The sequence below is a fragment of the Typopeltis vanoorti genome, chromosome 14 (assembly GCF_054136105.1).
Source record: "Typopeltis vanoorti isolate ZY-2024b chromosome 14, IOZ_Tvanoo_1.0, whole genome shotgun sequence".
Lineage (NCBI taxonomy): Eukaryota > Metazoa > Arthropoda > Arachnida > Uropygi > Thelyphonidae > Typopeltis > Typopeltis vanoorti.
In genome coordinates, this window is record NC_143562.1 from 21,290,256 (window position 1) to 21,311,354 (window position 21,099).

General features: G+C 37.5%; 1 protein-coding gene across 1 annotated transcript in view; it reads left to right on the top strand.

The window, feature by feature from the left end:
- The window catches only part of LOC150099286 (uncharacterized), a 623,534-nt gene that overhangs the window by 571,507 nt on the left and 30,928 nt on the right, over positions 1–21,099 (top strand). The window contains exon 28 of the mRNA XM_090404213.1: positions 10,525–10,639. Coding sequence (XP_090260339.1) covers positions 10,525–10,639 — 115 coding nt within the window. The remainder of the gene's footprint in view (positions 1–10,524; positions 10,640–21,099) is intronic.

Below are 21,099 nucleotides of genomic sequence, written 5' to 3' on the forward strand. Positions count from 1 at the left end.
TAAACCAATGGCCTGGCTGTGTTAAGCTGATAATGTGTTTGCTATTTAGCCTCATGGTCCAGACACATTGGATACATTTTTAGCACATCTCAGCAGCTAGCATCTGAAGTGAACTTCATCATAGAAAAAGAAAGTCCCATTGCAGGAGGCCCACATTAAATATTACTCACACAGTAATATTTAACACGATCCCTCTGGGCAGCATTCCTTCATTATTATTATTATTATTATTATTACGGGTATCTCCATGGGGTCAGTAAACTCATCGTGGGAGACCCAAACTAGCAAAACAATATCTGTCATATCTCTTCTTGAATTCATTTACAGACGAATAACTCAGAACTAAGTCAGGCAATGAATTCCACTCATTCACCACCATCCAGGCAAAAAACCTTGTTCTCACACCTTTGTTAACCACACTCTTCTTTAATTTCTAGGGATGACCTCTTGTTCTTCCATCACTATCACACAGCTGCAACATTTCCCCTGCATCATTCCTATAAAAACCTTTCAGTATGTTAATGTTTCTATCATATCATTCTTCTCTGCCTATCAACTAACCTCTGCAATCCACAAGCTCTCAATCTATCAATCTAGGGAGCATTTTTTACATCACTCACCAACTTAGTCACACTTCTCTGAACCCTCTTCACAGCCTCCTCATCTCCAAGAAATCCAGGTGACCAGACCTGAGCACAGTAATCCAAATGTGGAAGTATCAATGCTTTATAAAGGGGAATAATAACCTCTTTGTCTCTGGATGTCAGTGTGTTCCTCAACCACCAAGTAATCCTATGTTCAATCTTGGACACCTTAGCAATGTGTCCTCTGAACTTCATCTCCCTATCTACCAACACCCCTAAGTCCCTAGCCTCATCAATCTCTTGGAGTACTGTTCCATCAATGTAGTACACAGCTGGTAATCTTTTAATACCAAAATGCATGACTTGACACTTTTCCACATTGAACTGACATCCATTACCTTTTGCCCATTCTACAAGCTTATTTAAATCATCCTGCAAACTTTCAACATTCTATCTATCCCAATGGCTTTAACAGGCCTTTAAGGCCCACAACCTTCCAAGCATGCTTGGATTTCGTAACCGAAATACGAGGATAGAATGGTCACTCCTATGCCTCAAGGTATTCTTGGCTGTATCCCTGTGTGTTCAAGGGGCCGGTTTGCCTGCTTGCGGGATGAAAAACACCAGATAAACTGGCGGAAAAAACCCTACTGCCCGCGCCCAAGACCGGCTAACTTGGCTATGGCTGAGGAAGATCCTTCAGCTCCTCACGTCTCCGACGGGAATCGAACCTAGGACACTCCTTCCCCAGGCATATGGTTGCGAAGCGCAAAGCCACTAGGCTAACCGCGCGGACAAACTTTCAACATTAGCTTGATTTTTTATTGCACTACCCAACTTTGCATCATCAGCAAACAACTGAATATCTCCCTTTAAGCCATTTCCTATATCATTTATATACAAATTAAACAAACAATGGCCCAAGCACAGAGCCCTGAGGCACACTACTGGTCACTTGCCTAATCCTGGACTCGGTTCCTCCATACACCACCTTCTGGTATCTCCCCCTGAGCCATTCTCCTATCCATATTGCCTATTTAGTATCCATTCCCATCTGCTCCAGTTTGTGTAACAGTGTTCCATGGGGTAGCCTGTCAAAGGCCTTAGCAAAATCCAGAAGTACCACTGTGTAGCCAGTTCCTTTGTCCAACTCAGATGTCATTCTATTATAAAAAGTTAATAGATTGCTAAGACAGGATCTACCTTTAACAAAACCATGTTGGCCTCTATAGAGTATCATATCCTGGTCCATCCATTCTTGAATTTTGTCTTTAACCAACTTTTTCAATACTTTTACCACTACTCCTGAGATGGTGATTGGTCTCTAATTAACTACCGCAGTTTTAGAGCCACCTTTATGCAAAGGAACCACTTTGCCTAACTTCCACTCCCTAGGCACCATACCAAAGTTCAAACTTAAGTTAAATATCCAAGTAAGAGGGGTTGACAATTCCTTTGCACATTCACGCAACACCCGAGCTGATATTCCATCTAAACCTACAGCAGTGTTTGCATTTAAATTTTGCAATATATTAAATACCTCTGATTTCTTAACTTCAATTCTCATATTAGTTATTGCTACAGGTACAGAGATATCCTCACTTGAGTGATAGACTTTTGAAAAGTGATCACTCAGTAACTTGACTATTACATCTGATTTTGTCACCTCAATACCATCAGCACTCACTAAAGTTATCCTTCCAAAGTCATTCTTCCTTTTACTTGCTACATAGTGGAAGAACTCTTTGGGATTACCTTTGATCTCATTGGCTAAGGTCTTCACATAATCTAATTTAGCTTTTCTTACTATGCTGGTAACCTTCCTAGCTTGAGCCTTATACTGCTCATGGGTGTACTGATCGCATTTCTCCTTGTACATTCTTCATAACATTTTCTTTTTTTGCAAATCAAGCTTGATACTACTGGTCATCCATCTAACGCCTACTTTGTTTGTCTTCCTGACCATGGGTCACAATCTGATATTACTTTCCTCAGATACCTGCTGATTTTATCCCATGCACTGCTAACATCTTTCTCCTGCAATATGTTCTGCCATGGGATGGCTGCAAGCTCACTCTGAAGCTTGTTATAATTGCCTAACCTGTAGTTCCATATATACCCCTTCTTAACAGAAAAATCCACAGATTTTGCAACCTCCCAAGTCAATACCACATGATCATTTTCACTAATTGGAGGTAATGAGAACACCTTACTTATGCATATATCCTCTGAACCAATAACCAGGTCCAACACTCTCACACCACATGCCCCTTCAGTTATGTGCTGTTTCAAGTAATTATCTCTTAGAAGATGTATGAACTCCATTTCCTTTTTGCTACGTGATATTTCCTCCTTCCAATTGATATCACCATAATTAAAATCCCCCATAACAATCACTAAACCTGCACTCATTGCACTAATTTGCTGATGCATGAATTCAGTATCTCCCCCTGTACCCCCCTGGCCTATAGCAGCATCCAACTGTACAGGGTGTTCGGGATAAATTTGACAGTTTCGTAAGGAAAAAGAAAATCTTCTTTGTATCTATTAAATTTAATGAATTGACAAAAAAACATTACAGGCAGAGTTAATTACAATACTATCAACAAGATTTACTCAAAATAACCACCATTAGCATCGATCACAGCTTCAATTCTGCTTCGGAACCTCGAACAAGCTGATGCTACAGTCTCCCTGGGAAGGGCCGCAAAAACTGTTTTAATTTTATCCATTAACTGGGCTTTTGTATTACTGGAAGTGCGATTGGTGTCTTTTTCAACTGCGCCCCATACAAAATAATCCATGGGGTTAAGGTCTGGGGAGTTTGGAGGCCAAACATTTGGACTGGTGAAGTCGTAGAAATTTTCAGACAACCATTTTTGACTTTTCCCAGAGGTGTGGCAAGGGGCCGAATCCTGCTGCCATACATACGGCCTACCATTGGCTACCCTTGTTATCCAGGGCTTGACTACAGTTAGCAACTCCACGAACAAAGCCCGAATTCCAATGCCAGGGTTCTTCAACACCTGTTCCTGCAGATTTGCGAGGAATTCTGCTGTACGAACGCAATCAGATCGTCTGCTAGGGATCTTTCTTCTTGCTACATCCTCGTAGTCACCATTGCAAGTCTCTAGTTCATGCCTGATTGTTTTTACTGTATTCAGGGAGCATTGGGCAGCAGTCGTAATATCCTTATTTTGATGGCGGGCACGAATCATCATGATACAAGTTATTCTCTTCCATGATTCAGGTGGGTTCCAGCTATCCATCCTTTCTGACATCTTGTATATGAATGAAGAAGGGTCCAAACTTTTAAATGAAGAGAAGTGTGTGTTAATACATGTAACTTACGGAAAAATATAATTAATTATAAATATGTCAAATTTATCCCGAACACCCTGTATATTTGGTTGCGTTGATCACTATTTCACACCAGACCGCCTCAAATGAACTCTCATTCACATGTCTATCATCTTGATATACTACTTTCTTTGGCTGCAACACATCATCTATCATCAACAGTACTCCTCCCCCTGTTCTATCTTCTCTATCCTCCCTGAAAATACTGTACCCATCACATTCAATTCCAGTGACCATGTCTTTTGCTGAGAGCCAAGTTTCACTAATGCCTACAACTTTTGGTGAGATTGCACTCACTAATGCCAAAAATTCTTCTCTCTTATTTCGAATGCTTCTAGCATTGGTATACAAAAATTGCAGATTCCCTCTAGTTCTTGTACCGGCTTTAGAACTGATATACAAGTCACTAATTTCAGTAGTCCCATGCTGATTTTCCCCCCTCTCTTCTGCAATTTATTCTGTGAATAAAGAATCAATAAATATACAATCATGAAAATTCGTGAAAAGAGCTTCCTTCAAACCGTTCACTTAGTGCAGACTTTTGCCTTTTATTCTACGTGTGTAGAGGCTTAAGTGCTGTGAGGATATCATGTTGGAGGCTTAATGGATTTTTTACAACATTTTATTCTGTTGAGTGCTACCACACAACCCCCTTTGCATGTTTTTTTTTGTTTAAGGGTGGTATGCTTCTTTTTAAATGCATCCCAATAGCCAACTTCTACATGGAACATTTTAGAAAACCAAGCACCGAATACAGCTATGATGATTCCATTTGGTTGGCAAGGCCTGTATTCCAATTCCATTTAGGATGCGAAGAGCTGGTGGCAATTTGGTGGCAATTGGGCAACAACTATCTATCAAAAGACTTTATTACACATAAAATTCTTCTAATGAAAAAAAGATAAAATAATTATAAAATGTCCATGTTATGTGCAAGTTTAAGAATACTTTCTTATCCACAAAATAAAATATTATATATGATAAAGACAAGATAATATTATAAAATGTCCAGCTTAAGTTCAGGTTTAAAAAAAGTATTAATAACACATAAAATAAAATAAACTTTGTTATACAGATGGAACCAAATTATTATTATTATTAAACAAGACCTCATGGAGTCAAAGACTCATCTAGGAGGTCCTTTTATCACACACACATCTCATCATACCGGGTCTTAAACACATTCAAACTCCTTGCAGACACCACACTCTCAGGCAAGGCATTCCAATCATTCACAACTCTGCACGAAAAAAACCTGCCTCTCACTCCCCTACTCACACCCTCTTTATACAGTTTCCAGGTATGACGTCTGGTTCTCCCCTGATCTCCCACTATTCTCTGTAGAACTTCTCCACCATTGATCCTATAACAACCCCTTACCAACTTGTAGGTCTCTATCATATCTCCCCTCTTCCTTCTCTCCACTAGACTCTGCAAATTACATCTTTTCAATCTTTCCTCATACTCGACATTCCAGAGGTCAGAAACTACCTTAGTCAGTCGCCTTTGGACCCTTTCCAACATCTCTTCATCCTTCTGAAAACCAGGTGACCAAATCTGGGCACAATAGTCCATGTGTGGCCTAATCAAAGCCTTATGCAATGGAACAAGAATCTCCCTACTTCTACACGTCAGTGTCCTCCTCATCATTCCCAGAAGTCTTTGTGTTGTCTTCACAATTTTGGCGATGTGTCCCCTAAATTTTAGATCCTTATCCACTATCACTCCCAGATCTCTTATTTCCTCTACTTCCAACAATATATTCTCACCAAGCATAAATTCTGCATCCCATCTTTGTTTTCCAAATTTTAAAACGTTACATTTTGCAACATTGAACTCACATCCCCATTTGCTTGCCCAATCACTCAATTTATTCAAGTCTTCTTGCAAGGCCACAACATCTTCACTACTCTTTATGGTTCGTCCCAACTTTGCATCATCTGCAAACAACTGAATATCTCCATCCAAATCTTCGCCAATATCATTAATATACAAGTTAAATAGTAATGGCCCTAAAACAGATCCCTGAGGCACTCCACTAGTGACTTTCCTTTTCCTGGATATTGCACCCCCATACACAACTTGTTGATACCTATCAGATAGCCAGTCTCCAATCCAATGCACTAATCTAATATCCAACCCCATCTGCTCTAGTTTGACTGTCAACTTATTATGAGGTACTCTATCAAAAGCTTTTGCAAAATCCAAGTATATTACTGTGTATCCTTCTCCTCTGTCCAAGGAAGCAGTCACTTTATTGTAATAAGTAAGTAGATTACTAAAACACGACCTCCCTTTAGTAAATCCATGCTGTCCATCAAAGATTATACCATTGTTGTCAACCCAACTCTGGATCCTAGTTCTCACAAGCTTCTCCAACAACTTAACCACAACACCTGACACAGAGATAGGCCTATAGTTTGATGCTTGAGTTCGATCACCTCCTTTATGAAGTGGCACAATCTTGCCCTCCTTCCACTCTTTAGGGACTTGACCAAGTGCAAGACTCGTATTAAAAAAAATATGTCAAGGCAGGTGTCAACTCTCTGGCACATTCCTTCAGAATACGTGGTGATATATTATCAAGTCCCACAGCCTTATTTACATCTAGTTTACTCAACTCCCCAAACACCTCTTGCTCACTTACAGTCAGTCTCTCCTCCCCATCATCAACTGCTCTTAATCTCTCCATGAAGTCACATTCACAAGATTGAAAGATCTTTATGAACTGCTCATTAAGTATCTCCACCACACATTCTGCAACAGCTGTCTTTATACCATTTCCTCCAATCAATGTCATCCTTCCATAATCATTCTTTCTTTTGCTGGCTACATATCGAAAGAACTCCCTAGGATTCTTTTTAGCTTCATTAGCTAACTGCTGTTCATACCTCTCTTTAGCTACTCTCACCAACCTAGTCACTCTCCTTGCCTGGTCTTTGTAGACATCATGAAATTGGTTACTTCCACTTCTCTTATGCTGCCTCCACAATGCCCTTTTTCTCTGTATTGCATGCTTAATCTCTTTATTCATCCATCTCACACCTAACTTATTTAACCTTCTCACCCGTGGTATACATTTAGACATTGCATCCACTAAATATTTTTTGAAAATCCCCCAAGCTGCATTGATCTCTTTTCCAGCTAACTCCTCATTCCATGCTACACCTGCAAGCTGTCTCCTGAGCTCTTCATAATCACCACCCTTGTAGTTCCACATATACCCTTTTTTCACAGGGGTCCTTGCACTGCTGGCAACCACCCAAGTAATCACCTCATGGTCACTTTCACCAATTGGTGGATGATTTGATACCTCATTTATAATTACATCCTCTGGTGAGATGACCAAATCCAAGACCCTTAATCCTCGTGTGCCCTCTGTTACATACTGTCTGAGGTAGTTATCCCTCAAAAACTCAAGAAACTCATTTTCTTTACTTCCAGTTGCTATCTGTTCATTCCAGTCTATATTGCCATAATTAAAATCACCCATAATGATCACCCTTTTCTTATTTGCTTGGCTTATTTGACTATACATTTCACTATCACCACCATCCACATTACCAGGTCTATAACAACATCCCACCAAGTATTTGATTCTATTCACCTCTATCTCACACCATACTGCCTCAAAACCACTGGCCCCATTTCCCTCTTGCATCACTACCTTGTATGGACATAACTCTTTCTCTATCATCAATAGCACTCCCCCTCCCTTTTTACCCCTTCTATCCTCACGAAACACATCATACCTTTCCATCTCTATTCCTGTCAGGATGTCATCCTCATCTAACCATGTCTCACTTATTCCGACAATCTCTGGGTGCACAGACGCAATTAGTGCAACCATTTCATCCGCCTTGTTTCTTATACTTCTAGCATTGGTATACAAACACAACAACTCATTTCTGGATCTACAGCTAGTTCCACTGATACCACTCACTCGATGTGATCTCTCCATGCTGGACTGGGGCCATTTCCCTTTCTGCTTCTTCATTTTAGAACCCTTTGCAATTCCATCTGTTTCTTTTGATCCCTGATCATCCCATTACTTTCCTGCCTACACATTCTCTCACCTCCTCTTGGAGCATCCACCTTTCTCACGCTGTGTATCCCTGTCCACCCTGAGCCTCGCCGTTTCCCTGCTCCTCTTGCACACCCATTCTCTCATTTTCTATACTCATACCACTCACTTCCACATTCATTTCCACTCCTTCAATCTCTCCTGTCTTACTCTCCTGCTCTTCCACATCACTCCCCTCTCGATCTGATTCATTTTCTCTATTCACTTCTCTACCTTCCAGCAGCAGTCTCTCCAAGCGACTCACACCATAACCACTCAAATGCAGTCCATCGCTCCCATACAGCTCACTTCGTCCCTCAAACTCATTCCACACATTAACAAACTGTACTCCCATCTCGTCACACATTTCAGCCAGAATATCATTCATAATCCTTGCTCTCCGCCTCATTTCACCACAATCATACCTAGGCAACACACTGACCACCCTTCCTGTCACACTATTCTCCTTTATCTTTCCAAGCAGTCTCCTGACATTCATTTTGACATGCTCTTTGTTCTCTCTCAAATCATTCGTACCAATTAATACAATTAACTCTTTTGCTCGTTCCCGCCTCATATTCAATGCCTCAATCACTCTACTCATTTTACCTCCTGGAAAACATACCTTGTGCATTTTATCCTCTAGCACACCTTTAATAATGGAGTCGCCATACAACGCCACTCGCTCATCTTTTGTTATCTCTTTCATGCCATCATGATTTATTTTAATAGTTTTGAACTGAATTCTCTTAATTTCATTCCGCATCCATTTCATTTCTTGCTTCATCCAATCCAATTCACCTTCTGAACCTCGCGACACATTCACTCTGTCATTAAATCTTTCTAACTTTCTAACTCTCGACCCCCTCTTCTCACTTTCCCTCTCATTCATCCTTCTTTGTTTCCGTACTTTCGGTCCAACATACGTCCAACTTTCACTATCATTCTTCTCACTTTCACTCTCACATATCTTTCTTTGTTTCCGTACTTTCGGACTAACATGCGTCCAACTTTCGCTATCATTCTTCTCACTTTTACTGTCATTCATCTTTCTTTGGTTCAGTACTTTCGTTCCAACATGCGTCCAACGTTCGCCATCAGTCATTCTTTTTTCGCTATCATTCATTCTTTCGATTTTTTTTACTTGTGATTTCTGCACCATGCCATTTCTACTTTCATTCGTTCTCTCAATTTCGTTTCTTTCCGCCTCACTTTCGTCCCTTTTAACATCCGTTACGGTTGTCAAATCGCTCTTTTTCTTTTTTCCTGATTTTTTAACATATGGGAACTAAATTGTACCCTAAACTCTTTAAGTGAAGTAGAATCTGACCATTGTCATTGAATTCTTGATACTGTTATACTGTATTCCCTATTTATTCATTTCTTGCTATATTTATCTCTATAATAAAATAGTGTCCTAATTTTAGGATGTTATTTTTGTTTAAGGGTGGAATTCTGGGAAGTGCAGTGAAGCATCATGATTGATGAATCTTGAGAGGGAAGGGAACTAAATGTTTAGATAGTGACCAAGTGTTCCTTTTTTTGATCCAGCAGTTCAATTTGTTGGTTTTTGAAGCTTGTCACCCAGTTGTCCTGTCACATAGTTGGCTGCAACCCAGTTGTCCATGAACCAAAGTACCTTATAAGGACTTTTCAGGTATAGGTGGCTTTGACTCAGCCACCCTCATATGGGACAGCAAAGTTTTATTGCCCACTAAACAGACAAACCTGTTAGAGAACAGATCCAATTGACAAAGGAAACTATCATTATTATTTTTTTTATTATACAGGTATCTCCATGGAGATACCCATGCTAACCAGTTTACATAATACCTATAATCTCTCTCCTTAAATGCATTCATGTCGGGGCACTCACAACTATCTCTGGTAATCCACTCCACTCATTCATCACTCTCCAGGCAAAAAAATCTAGTCTGCACACCCTTACTAACTACACTCTTACACAACTTCTAGTGGTGATTCCTTGTTCTCTCCCTACTTGTCATATATTAAAAAAGTTATTTTGCGTCAATCTTATAGAATCCCTTTAGTAACTTATAAGTTTTATCATGTTCCCTGTCTTTCACCTGTCTACTAAACTTTGTAACCCATACACCTTTAGTCTGTCCTCATAGGGAGCATTCCACTAACCTGTTACCAGCTTAGTCTGAATCTTATCCACCACTTCCTAATCCACATGAAACCCAGGTGACCAAATCTGTGCACAGCACAAGATATGGCAGAATCATAGCCTTATAAGGAGGATTAATCACCTCTCTTTCTTTACTTGTCAGTATTCTTCAACATCCTTCAACTTAGATAAGATTAATTTCTCTATGTAGCAAAATTGTTTTTTGGTTAGTACAGACTATAAAATCTAACGTATTAAAGGAGGATGAAAAAATGAGATATATTGACTCTCTAAGCTTACTTTAAAAAATAATTAAAAAACTCTTTTTTTAATTATTTTTTATGTTTATGAAATAAATTGACAGGAAATAATTTTATTTCTGATAGCAGTCCTATTGTAAATGGTTCCCATCATACTCCATCTACCACTCCTCAGAATCTCAGGCCCACATATAGTACTGGAGTTACCACCACCACTACTACTACTACTTCTTTCCCCAAGGTGAGTTCATGGGGTTACCTATTACTTAATTAATAAAGGATAACTTTAAAAAATAAACCCCATGTCTAAAAAAAATTAAATGAATAAATAAATAGTAATAATAATTACATTAGAAACAGCATCTCAGTGGCTAATAAATATTTTTATTATTGTTGAAGTCAGGGATTATTATTATTTGAAAGTTTATTTTTCACTTGGTTAGACTATAATAAATTTAGTTTAACCTCACCGGCTAGGACGTCTATAGACGTCCAGATAAATCTGGATACGATTCAGTACACCTGTTGAAAGAACATGGATAAGAAGTGCAATTCGGCCAGCACGTCCATTAGAAGGTGTGATAATCCCTCACACTGAAGAGAGCACTTAATCAGATTATCTCAGGCTCATAGCTGTGTCTCAGTTACCTATAACAAGAAATGCACTTCCTTGTTCTATGCTGGGTAACTGAATTTTAGTTATATTGGATAAACTAAAAATATAGAAATTATTTTTATTTTCTCTTTTTATTGTAAAATACAATTTTAATGTCTGGACAAAATAAAGATCCTTGCCTAATTTCTTCACTTAAATATTGCATTACATTCCAGAACCAATTTAGTTTTTAATTTTTTTGCTAATTTTTTTCTAATTGCTTACTCTACAAACCATTTTCTTTGTTCTCGAAGAAATTAATTCACAATAATTATTTGAAATATTATTTAACAAAACCAGCTGCCGACATTTGATATTATATTATATTTTTGTTCAAAATCATGATTCGAAGTATACTTCCCAGATTTCCTGAAGGACATGCTTGAGCGACTTTGCTTTATAAAGAATAATGAAATTCTTTAAGCATATCACTAAATTTTTTTCTGTATATTGTAATCTACTGTTCTTTCCACTTTCACCTTCTTGGTTTCCCTGTATAATTGGTCATTACAAAATAAAATTAACAGTTACGATTTAAATTGATATGTATATATTTTCTGCTAGTTCAGATATTATGCTCCAATTTTATAATAAGCAATACTTTTGGTTATATATATACATATATATAAATTACAAAGTTTTGTATTAAAAATTTCCACTACAAAAGTTCGACAGAATCAACAATATTATTGGCATATTTCTTTTTCTCGTGTGGGAGGAAAACGGTAAAATGCCACTCTTCTAATTGTATCAGATGTTATAATGGCAAAAATAGTAAGAAAAAAAAATTCATTTGTACTTTCTTTTCAAAACACAAAGAGAGAACATTGTAAATTCACCCAATGAAAAAGAAAATACTCCATATTTTTCTTGTGCTATCTGATTTTTTTCTTGTAGTACAAAGAAGAAATCACTGCGCATAAGATGGTAGAATACAAGAGGGCAGAAATCTGTAGATTGATTACATTATAGCTGATAGAGAATTCATGGCATGTATGTAAGAGTTCTAACATTAGCAGATATAACGACATTTTCTTCTAGTTTAGAAACGTGACATTATTGAAGTAGCTAAATCTTTGCTACTATTTACACTAAAATGAATGGGCATGTTCCCCAAGTGATTTACGTTCAAAACAGTTGTCTTGCGAACATTTATAAAATAAATTCTCTGAAATATATGCAAATTGAATAAGTCTTCAATATAACCTTCCTGCCCTCCCTAAAAAATAAGATTATGTGAAGTATATGCTCCTTTTCTTTTAAAATAATTCAAGTCCTCTTTTTCAAGATAATTATATGAAATAATTTATAATTTTTCGATAATAAAAATGAAACTGATCGTTATAAATTAAGAACTTATTTCAGCATAAATACTGTATCAGCCTGTAAAAGAAATGTCTGTATTTTCTTCTATGTTATATGTCTACTAATCAACAATTGAAAACAAAACACGACATTCTTGATGTATCTCGGACTATAGCTTGAGGCACTTTAGTGTCCCTTCTAGCTAAGCATTCTCAATTTTCTTCCTCAATAGCACTGAGAGTAATCTAAGCCTTTACCTTTCCCACCAGCTAAGAGGATTACTACAAGTATTTCTAAGACGTAGATTACTTCAGAAATAGCACCCAGAAGCATAAGTAAAAATATTTAGATTATTTTAAGAAAAAGAAACTAAAATAATACTACTGAACTTTCTTTTGTGTGGTATGCATATAAACAATTTTGTGTGGTGAAAATATAGCATAGTATTTCTAAAATTTCAAATCATTTCAGCAGACAGTAGAACAGCTGGTTTTAGATTGCAAAGAAATAGTGCAGAATTAGAAGCTTCAGGGTACAACAATCTTATAGCCTTATTTCTTTTGTCGAAACGGTAAAATGAAGTAATAGATTTTGAATACTGTCTAGAAACGTTTTCAAACCTGTAGAAATTTAGAGTGGTTATGTGATTGAATTCCAGGAGAGGATGGGGAGGGGGTAAGCATTAGCAAATATTCAAAATGAGCATAAATGTTGACTTATTCTGTATATGATATCCTTCATATTATATTTTCAACATATCTACAGTGGTTACGCAATGGATATTATAGTAATGTGCATCCTACAAAAAAAAAAAAAAGGCTAAAAATCCCTGCTAAAACATCATTGGATATAAATTCTCGATACTAAAAAGATTCACAATCGGAAACCGAGTTATGCAATATAACATCGTTTGTTGTTCATAAAACAAAACAAAAATCGTTTCTAGAACTGAAATGTGATAATCCATATAACGGTATTTTGCTAGGAAAGAAAGCAAAAGGTCATATTTATTTCAAAAAAATATTATTTAAAAATATAAATACGTGACATAATATGTTCAATGCAAACATCTGAAAATTCGCGAAAAAAGTTGTTTCTTTATTGGAACAACCAGGGCAACTGTTCTGTTGCAGTGATTTGAAGAATAAATTTAAAATACAGCAGCATTTGCTTCTACTAAATAGATTCATTGCAAAGGCTGATCGATGGTCATTTCAGGATTGATTATTTTCGCACATGTGAAATTCGTTTCAAATTTTGCGAAGAAACACAATAAATCATTTTAGAGGCAAAAAAGTCAAATATTTTAGGACAGTAAAGAAAATTCCAAGTAAAACAGTGTGTGTAAAGACAGGTGACACAAACGGTTAGTCAGACACTAACAGTTAATCCACGAATGGCTCTAAAATAGCCGTAAAGGGATTAACGGCGGAGGGAGGTAATGGCATGATGAAAGGGACAATGCCGATCAAGTTTTGATCCATGCAGAATGCTATGGTGGGGTGGATATTTCATCCACCTCAGCCGGTAGGGAGGTTAATCCTTTATCCAATTGTCATCAAACAAAGTTTGCAGGACTGGGGTCAGGTAGTACAACACCGGGAAACTCGTAGCAAAGGTGGACTAAGCTTACATCATTCCTATCGCAGTATCTCCCATAATGCAAAACACATCTCTTTGCAGATATGTATAATGTTATGCATTAAGGGAAGGGCCACTACCCAGACTAGTTTCGACCTTTATTGAGGTCTCTTCAGTGGGCGCCAGGCCCAGATGTGGTGATACCAGGTAGAAGCAATAGCGAGGTCATCTTTACCTATAGGAGTTGCCAAAAGGTGTGCCACCTTTTTATTAAATTACTCTGGATTTAGAGAAAGATGTTGGAAGTTTATTTTTCACTTGGTTAGACTATAATAAATTTAGTTTAATCCTTTATCCAAGTGTGAGCAAACAAAGTTTGTGCCTGAAAGTATCTTCAGGACTGGGGTCAGGTAGTACAACACCAGGAAACTCGTAGCAAAGGTGGACCAAGCTTACATTAAACTAAATTTATTATTATTATTATTATTTGGGACCTTTATGGAGTCATAACATTCATCATGGAGACCTATCTTGACAATGCAAAGTTTTTCATATCATTCTTTAAACTTGTTCACTGGCACACTTTTATCATCCTATCGGGTAATGGCCCAACTGTCCTCCATGTGAAAACACTTCTTCTGCTTTTAACTAACCACTTCCATTTGCAACTTTCAGGAATAGGTCCTTGTTCTTTTTGCTATACAAGAAATCTCCCTGCAGGACCTGTAAATATATCTCAACAATTTAAATGTCTCAATTATATTATTCTCTTGTTTTCTTTCCACCAAACTCTTCAGATTACATGCTTTCAGTCTTTCCTCATAAAGAACAAGCCAGGAGAATGACTCAATTAGTAAAGAAAACAAAAGTGGAGTGTGAGCAGAAATTGGCAAATTAGTTGAAGAAAAACCTTAGATAGTTTTTTTTAGATATGTGGTAAGTAGAATGAAAAATAATTATGGTAAGATAATGTTAATAGATGAAAATGGTAGAATTGTAACTGCTACAGATGACATTATTGCGGTATTCAGTGATCAATTTATAAGGTTGTTTCATCCTGATCAGGGTGGAATCATGAGCAACTTAAGTGTAAAGGACATAGGAGAGGACGGCATAATTGAGAGTGAGTAGGAGGTATTTGAGGAAATAAATAACTTTGATGTCAATAAGACGATAGGATTTGATGACATACTGCTACACTTAAGGGAATGTTTCAGGGAATTGGCAGTAGCATTGGCCTGCCTGTTTGATAAGAGTTTACAACAGCACAAGTTCCAAGGGAGTGGAAAGAAGGTAAAATTGTTCCACTGCATAAAAGTGGCGATAAGGTTGTGGCTACAAATTATAAGCCAATCTGTATATCTGGAGTTGTGGTGAAGGTACTAGAAAGATTGGTGAGAAGTAGAATACAGAAAAGGGTTGATAACAGTATTCTTTGTGGTTACCAATATGGGTTTGTTAAAGGGAATTCATGTTTTACTAACTTATATATGTACTATAACAAGGTGACAAATACCTTGGACAGGAGAGATGCATATACAGTATTGTACTTGGATTTTGCAAAAGCTTTTGATAGACTGCCACATGACAAGCTGTTAAATAAATTGAAACAGATGGGATTGGATAACAGACTTCTGAGTTGGAAAAGTGACTGTCTGTCAGATAGGTATCAGAAAGTTGTATGTGGTGGTGCAGTATCCCGAAAGAGGAAGGTGTGCTGAGGGGGTTAGTTTTGGGACCATTGTTGTTGTTCAATTTGTATATTAATAATATTGTCACAGGTTTAACTAGTGATATGCATCAGTTTGTGGATGATGCAAAATTGGGAAGAGCAATGCAGAATTAAGCAGATGTTATGGCCTTACAGGACTTGAATAGATTGCATGAATGGGCAGGTAAGTGGAACTTTCAGTTCAGTGTTACATTGTGTAAGGTTTGAAATTTGGTAAGCAGTGATGGGATGCAAAGTATACACTTGGTGGGGAAACTTAAAGGAGGTAGAAGAGATCTGGAAGAGGTGGTAGACAACAACCTGAAATTCAGGGACCATATTGCATATACGAAGGTGGTCTGAAAAGTTCTTGACCATAGATGGTAACACTATGGACAAGATTTTTTTTTTCTAAGTTGGTACATCTGTCATAAGCATCCATGTGAAATTGCAAATCATTCTATCAAGTAGTTTGTTTTATACAGCTGTCTGAAGCAAAAGTGTTGTCTGTATCCCTTGAAATGCATAAAATTGACTATCGTGTTATAAAATTCTTTGTAAAAGAAGAATTAACACCAAGAGAAATTCATTCGAAGTTCAAAAAAGTTTGTGGACACTCTTCCCGTTCGTTTTCGACAATTAAGAAATGGTCTACCGAGTTTAAACGTGGCCGTACCAGCCTTGAAGATGATCCACGTGAAGGACGTCCAAAAAGTGTAACAACACCAGAAATCATTGATCAAGTGCCCGATATGGTATTGGATGACCAGCGAGTCAAAGTGTGTGAAATTGCTGAGACTATAAGCATTTCAAAAGAACGTGTAGGATACATTTTGCATGAAGAATTGCAAATGAAAAAGCTTTGCGCAATGTGTGGCATGCTTGCTCACAGCAGATCAAAAATGCATTCACATGAAAATCTCTGAACAGTGCTTGGAGCATTTTAACAAGAATAAAACTGATTTTGTGCATCGATTTATTACTATGGATGAGACTTGGATTTACCATTACACACCAGAATCCAAACAGCAGTCAAAACAGTGAACAGAAGCCGGTTGTTCAGCACAAAAGAAGACAAAGCAGGAAACATCAGCAGGAAAGGTCATGGCATCAGTGTTTTGGGATGCTAAAGGCATTTTGTTTATTGATTATCTTGAAAAGGGTAAAACAATAACTGGGAATATTATTCCAATCTTTTAACCAAACTAGACAAAAAATTTCTTGAGAAAAGACCCAGTTTTCAGAAGGAAAAAAATCATCTGTCATCAGGACAATGCACCTGCTCACAAAGATGTTTTGCCAGTGGAACAGAAGCCGGTTGTTCAGCACAAAAGAAGACAAAGCAGGAAACATCAGCAGGAAAGGTCATGGCATCAGTGTTTTGGGATGCTAAAGGCATTTTGTTTATTGATTATCTTGAAAAGGGTAAAACAATAACTGGGAATATTATTCCAATCTTTTAACCAAACTAGACAAAAAATTTCTTGAGAAAAGACCCAGTTTTCAGAAGGAAAAAAATCATCTGTCATCAGGACAATGCACCTGCTCACAAAGATGTTTTGCCAATGGGAAAATTAAAGAATCTGCACTATGAATTGTGAAACATCCACCCTATTCCCCAGATTTCTGACTTCTATCTCTTCCCAAAACTAAAACTCTTTCTCGCTGTTCAGCGTTTATCTTCGAATCAATAAGCGATTGCAGCTGTAGAGGGGTATTTTGCAGATCTTACTGAGAACAACTACATGGATGGGATAATTGCACTGGAGCATTGCTGGAATAAATGTATTAGTCTTAAGGGAGATTATGTTGAAATATAAAAATAATTTTGAAATTATGAATTTGTTTTTTCATTGTTAGGCCGAGAACTTTTCAGACCACCCTCGTAGACTAGAAGGAAAAAGGTCACATGGGAGGAATGAAATGGAATTTATACAACTAGTGAGAGATAATTACTTGAAGCAACATGAGATTTAAGTGACAAGGGGAGTGAGAGTATTGGAGATGGTCATAGGATCATAAGAGCTATCCATAACCAAGATGACCTCATTGCCTCTGATTGGCAAAAGTGACCATGCAGTCTTGACTTGGGAGATGGGAAAACATGAGGAATATTCTGTCAAGAAGGGGTATATGTGGCATTACAAGGAAGGTGATTATGACAAGCTTAGGAGGAAGCATAACTCTGTGCAAGGAAGGCAAAATCAGATTATAAGAAGAATCTAGCCCAGCAGGCTAAAGGAAATTCCATAGAGTTCTTTCATTAATTGGCAGGTAAGAGGAAGAATGATTATGGAAGATTAACCGTAATGAGTGATCATAAGGTGACAGAAGCAGGTGAAATAGTTGAGTTACTGAGTCACCACTTTGCAAGGGTATATCATCCAAGTGAGGTTATTGCTTTAACATATGTGACAGACACTAATGTGAGAACAGAGGTGGATGAATTGGAATTTCTTAGGATATTGCAGAATCTCAATGTAAATATATCTGTGCGATTAGATGGGATATCGGCTTGGGTTTTGTGAGAATATGCAAGGGAACTGGCAATGCCTTTGACTAGGCTGTTTAATTTAAATCTCAGCTCTAGTAGAGTTCGAAGGAAGTTGAAAGAGGGCAAAATAATTCCCTTGTCTAAAGGAGATTCTAAGACTGCAGTAAAAAATGATGGAGCAATCAGTATCTCAGCCATAGTGGTAAAAGTACTGGAAAAGTTGGTCAAAAACGAATTTTTGGTAAGTTAATGCAGCCATACTTTCTGAGGTTTAGGGAGTGTTTCATTACTGTACTGATCCCAAAACATTCTCTATAACTTGTAACTATTTCTTTCGTGTTACTATTGTAACACGAAAGTTGTTACAAGTTGGAGAAACTGTTTCATAGCACTTTGATTTTATTTCAGCATGGTCTGCCAGACCCAACTTACTATAATGATGATAGTGAATGTATTTCTGTAAGGTAGGTGTTAACAGGTTTTCTTGCCTGCCCATAGTAAGCCAATTCAAAGGTCCAAGGTCACTTCATATACTCTTTGATGTCATAGATAGGTGATGGAGTATGTCCTTAGGTGTGAATGGATAAGGGCATGTTTTTGGATGTTCCTGTGTGTATATGAAAAAGTAATAGTTTTACTGCATTCATGTATATTGGGGGGGAGTATTATTATTTTGTGTGCTTTTCCAAAGAGTTCTTCGACTCATCAAGGGAGAACCATTTTAGTCAATTGTATTTATATATCTATCATACTTCTTTTTGAATATGAAGCTGGTCATAGGATCACAATAGCTGATCTCCACTGATTCACCAAAAATGCACACTTTTAGTCAGTTTCCAGGAATGATCCTGACTTCATCCTGCACCAGCCATAAGCAATACTCACATCTATCAGACCATATCGGCCAGAGCAGCTATGGATATGAAGTTATCATTATTATTATATATATATTGATACCTCCAGGAAGTCAGGGGCTCATCACTGCCTAATTACTTATCATATCTCTCCTTGAATTCATTCAGTAAAGATGCACTCACAATGCTAGCAACTTATTCCATTCACTCACCACACACCATAAGAAGAATCTAGACCATATATGCTTTCTGATCACATCCTTACCTAGCTTCCAGAAATGACCAAGTGCTCTCTGCCCTTAGTGAGCTGCAAAATTTCCCTTGTACATACTATGCAATTCTCTCACCGACTTGTATGTTTCTAACATATATCTCCTCTTCTTCTGTTTCTCAAACTTGTCAGATCATCTCTTATGCAAAATTCCACATAGATATCATCTTGATAATCCACTTCTGGATCTTTTAACTGTTTCCTCATCTTCATGGAACCCATGCAACCATATTTGAGCACAGATTAGTCCAGACACAGTCTCATGTTTGGACTAATCTGACGATTTCCATATACGAGTCTGGCTCCCACTGATGAGTCAATAGAGGTCGAAACCGGTCTGAATAGTGATCCTTCCCTTAATGCATAACATTATACATGTCTGCAAGGAGATGCATTATGGGATACTAGGATACTAAGGCAAGTGATGAGAAGTTATACCACTTTTGCCACGAGTTTTCCCAGTCCTGAAAATACTTCAGGCGCAAACTTTGTTTGCATACACTTGGATAAAGGATTAAACCAAATATATAATTGGTAGCATAGCCAAGTGAAAAAACTTCCATCAATTAATGAATGATATATTTATTGCAGACATTAAACAGTTTCATTAAGTTGTAATAAAATTTTAATCATTATCTATTAATCTATATGATGCATTACTAATGTTACTAAAATAAAAGTTATATAAAATTAAACACTTTTCTATAACTAAGATGAAAAGCCAAAAGGCTATTTTTCTCTGGCGAGGTTGATATAAGTTAAGGGGATAAAAATCCCTTATTGTTTTTCAGCCAGTAAGCGAAACTAAGATCGAACACTACGATCTGTAACGTTTCATGCCGACGAACTGTCAGCGTATCCAAGCGTAAGTGACCACTTGGTAGTGCCACACCACGGCAACTCGTTGCAAAGGTGAAGCAAGCTTCCTCACTGTTCTTGATATTTTCTCATAATGTAAAACACAGCTCTTAAGAGATGTAGTACTGTTTTACATCATGAGGAGAGGTCACTACCCAGACCGGTTTCAACCTTTTTTGAGGTCTCATCAGTGAGTAACTAGACCTAGTTAATATCAGAGTTTAAGTGAAGAAAACTTACATACTTTTGCTATACGATTGACCGAAAGGTGTGTCACTATATTACATTATAACATAGTATAACTAAGATGAAAAGCCAAAAGGCTATTTTTCTCTGGTGAGGTTGATATAAGTTAAGGGGATAAAAATCCCTTATTGTTTTTCAGCCAGTAAGCGCAACTAAGATCGAACACTGCGATCTGTAACGTTTCATGCCGACGAACTGTCAGCGTATCCAAGCGTAAGTGACCACGTAAGAGACCTCAAAAAAGGTTGAAACTGGTCTGGGTAGTGACCTCTCCTCATAATGTAAAACAGTACTACATCTCTTAAGAGCTGTGTTTTACATTATGAGAAAATATCAAGAACAGTGAGGAAGCTTGCTTCACCTTTGCAACGAGTTGCCGTGGTGTGGCACTACCAAGTGGTCACTTACGCTTGGATACGCTGACAGTTCGTCGGCATGAAACGTTACAGATCGTAGTGTTCGATCTTAGTTTCGCTTACTGGCTGAAAAACAATAAGGGATTTTTATCCCCTTAACTTATATCAACCTCGCCAGAGAAAAATAGCCTTTTGGCTTTTCATCTTAGTTATACTATGTTATAATGTAATATAGTGACACACCTTTCGGTCAGTCGTATAGCAAAAGTATGTAAGTTTTCTTCACTTAAACTCTGATATTAACTAGGTCTAGCTACTCACTGATGTGACCTCAAAAAAGGTTGAAACCGGTCTGGGTAGTGACCTCTCC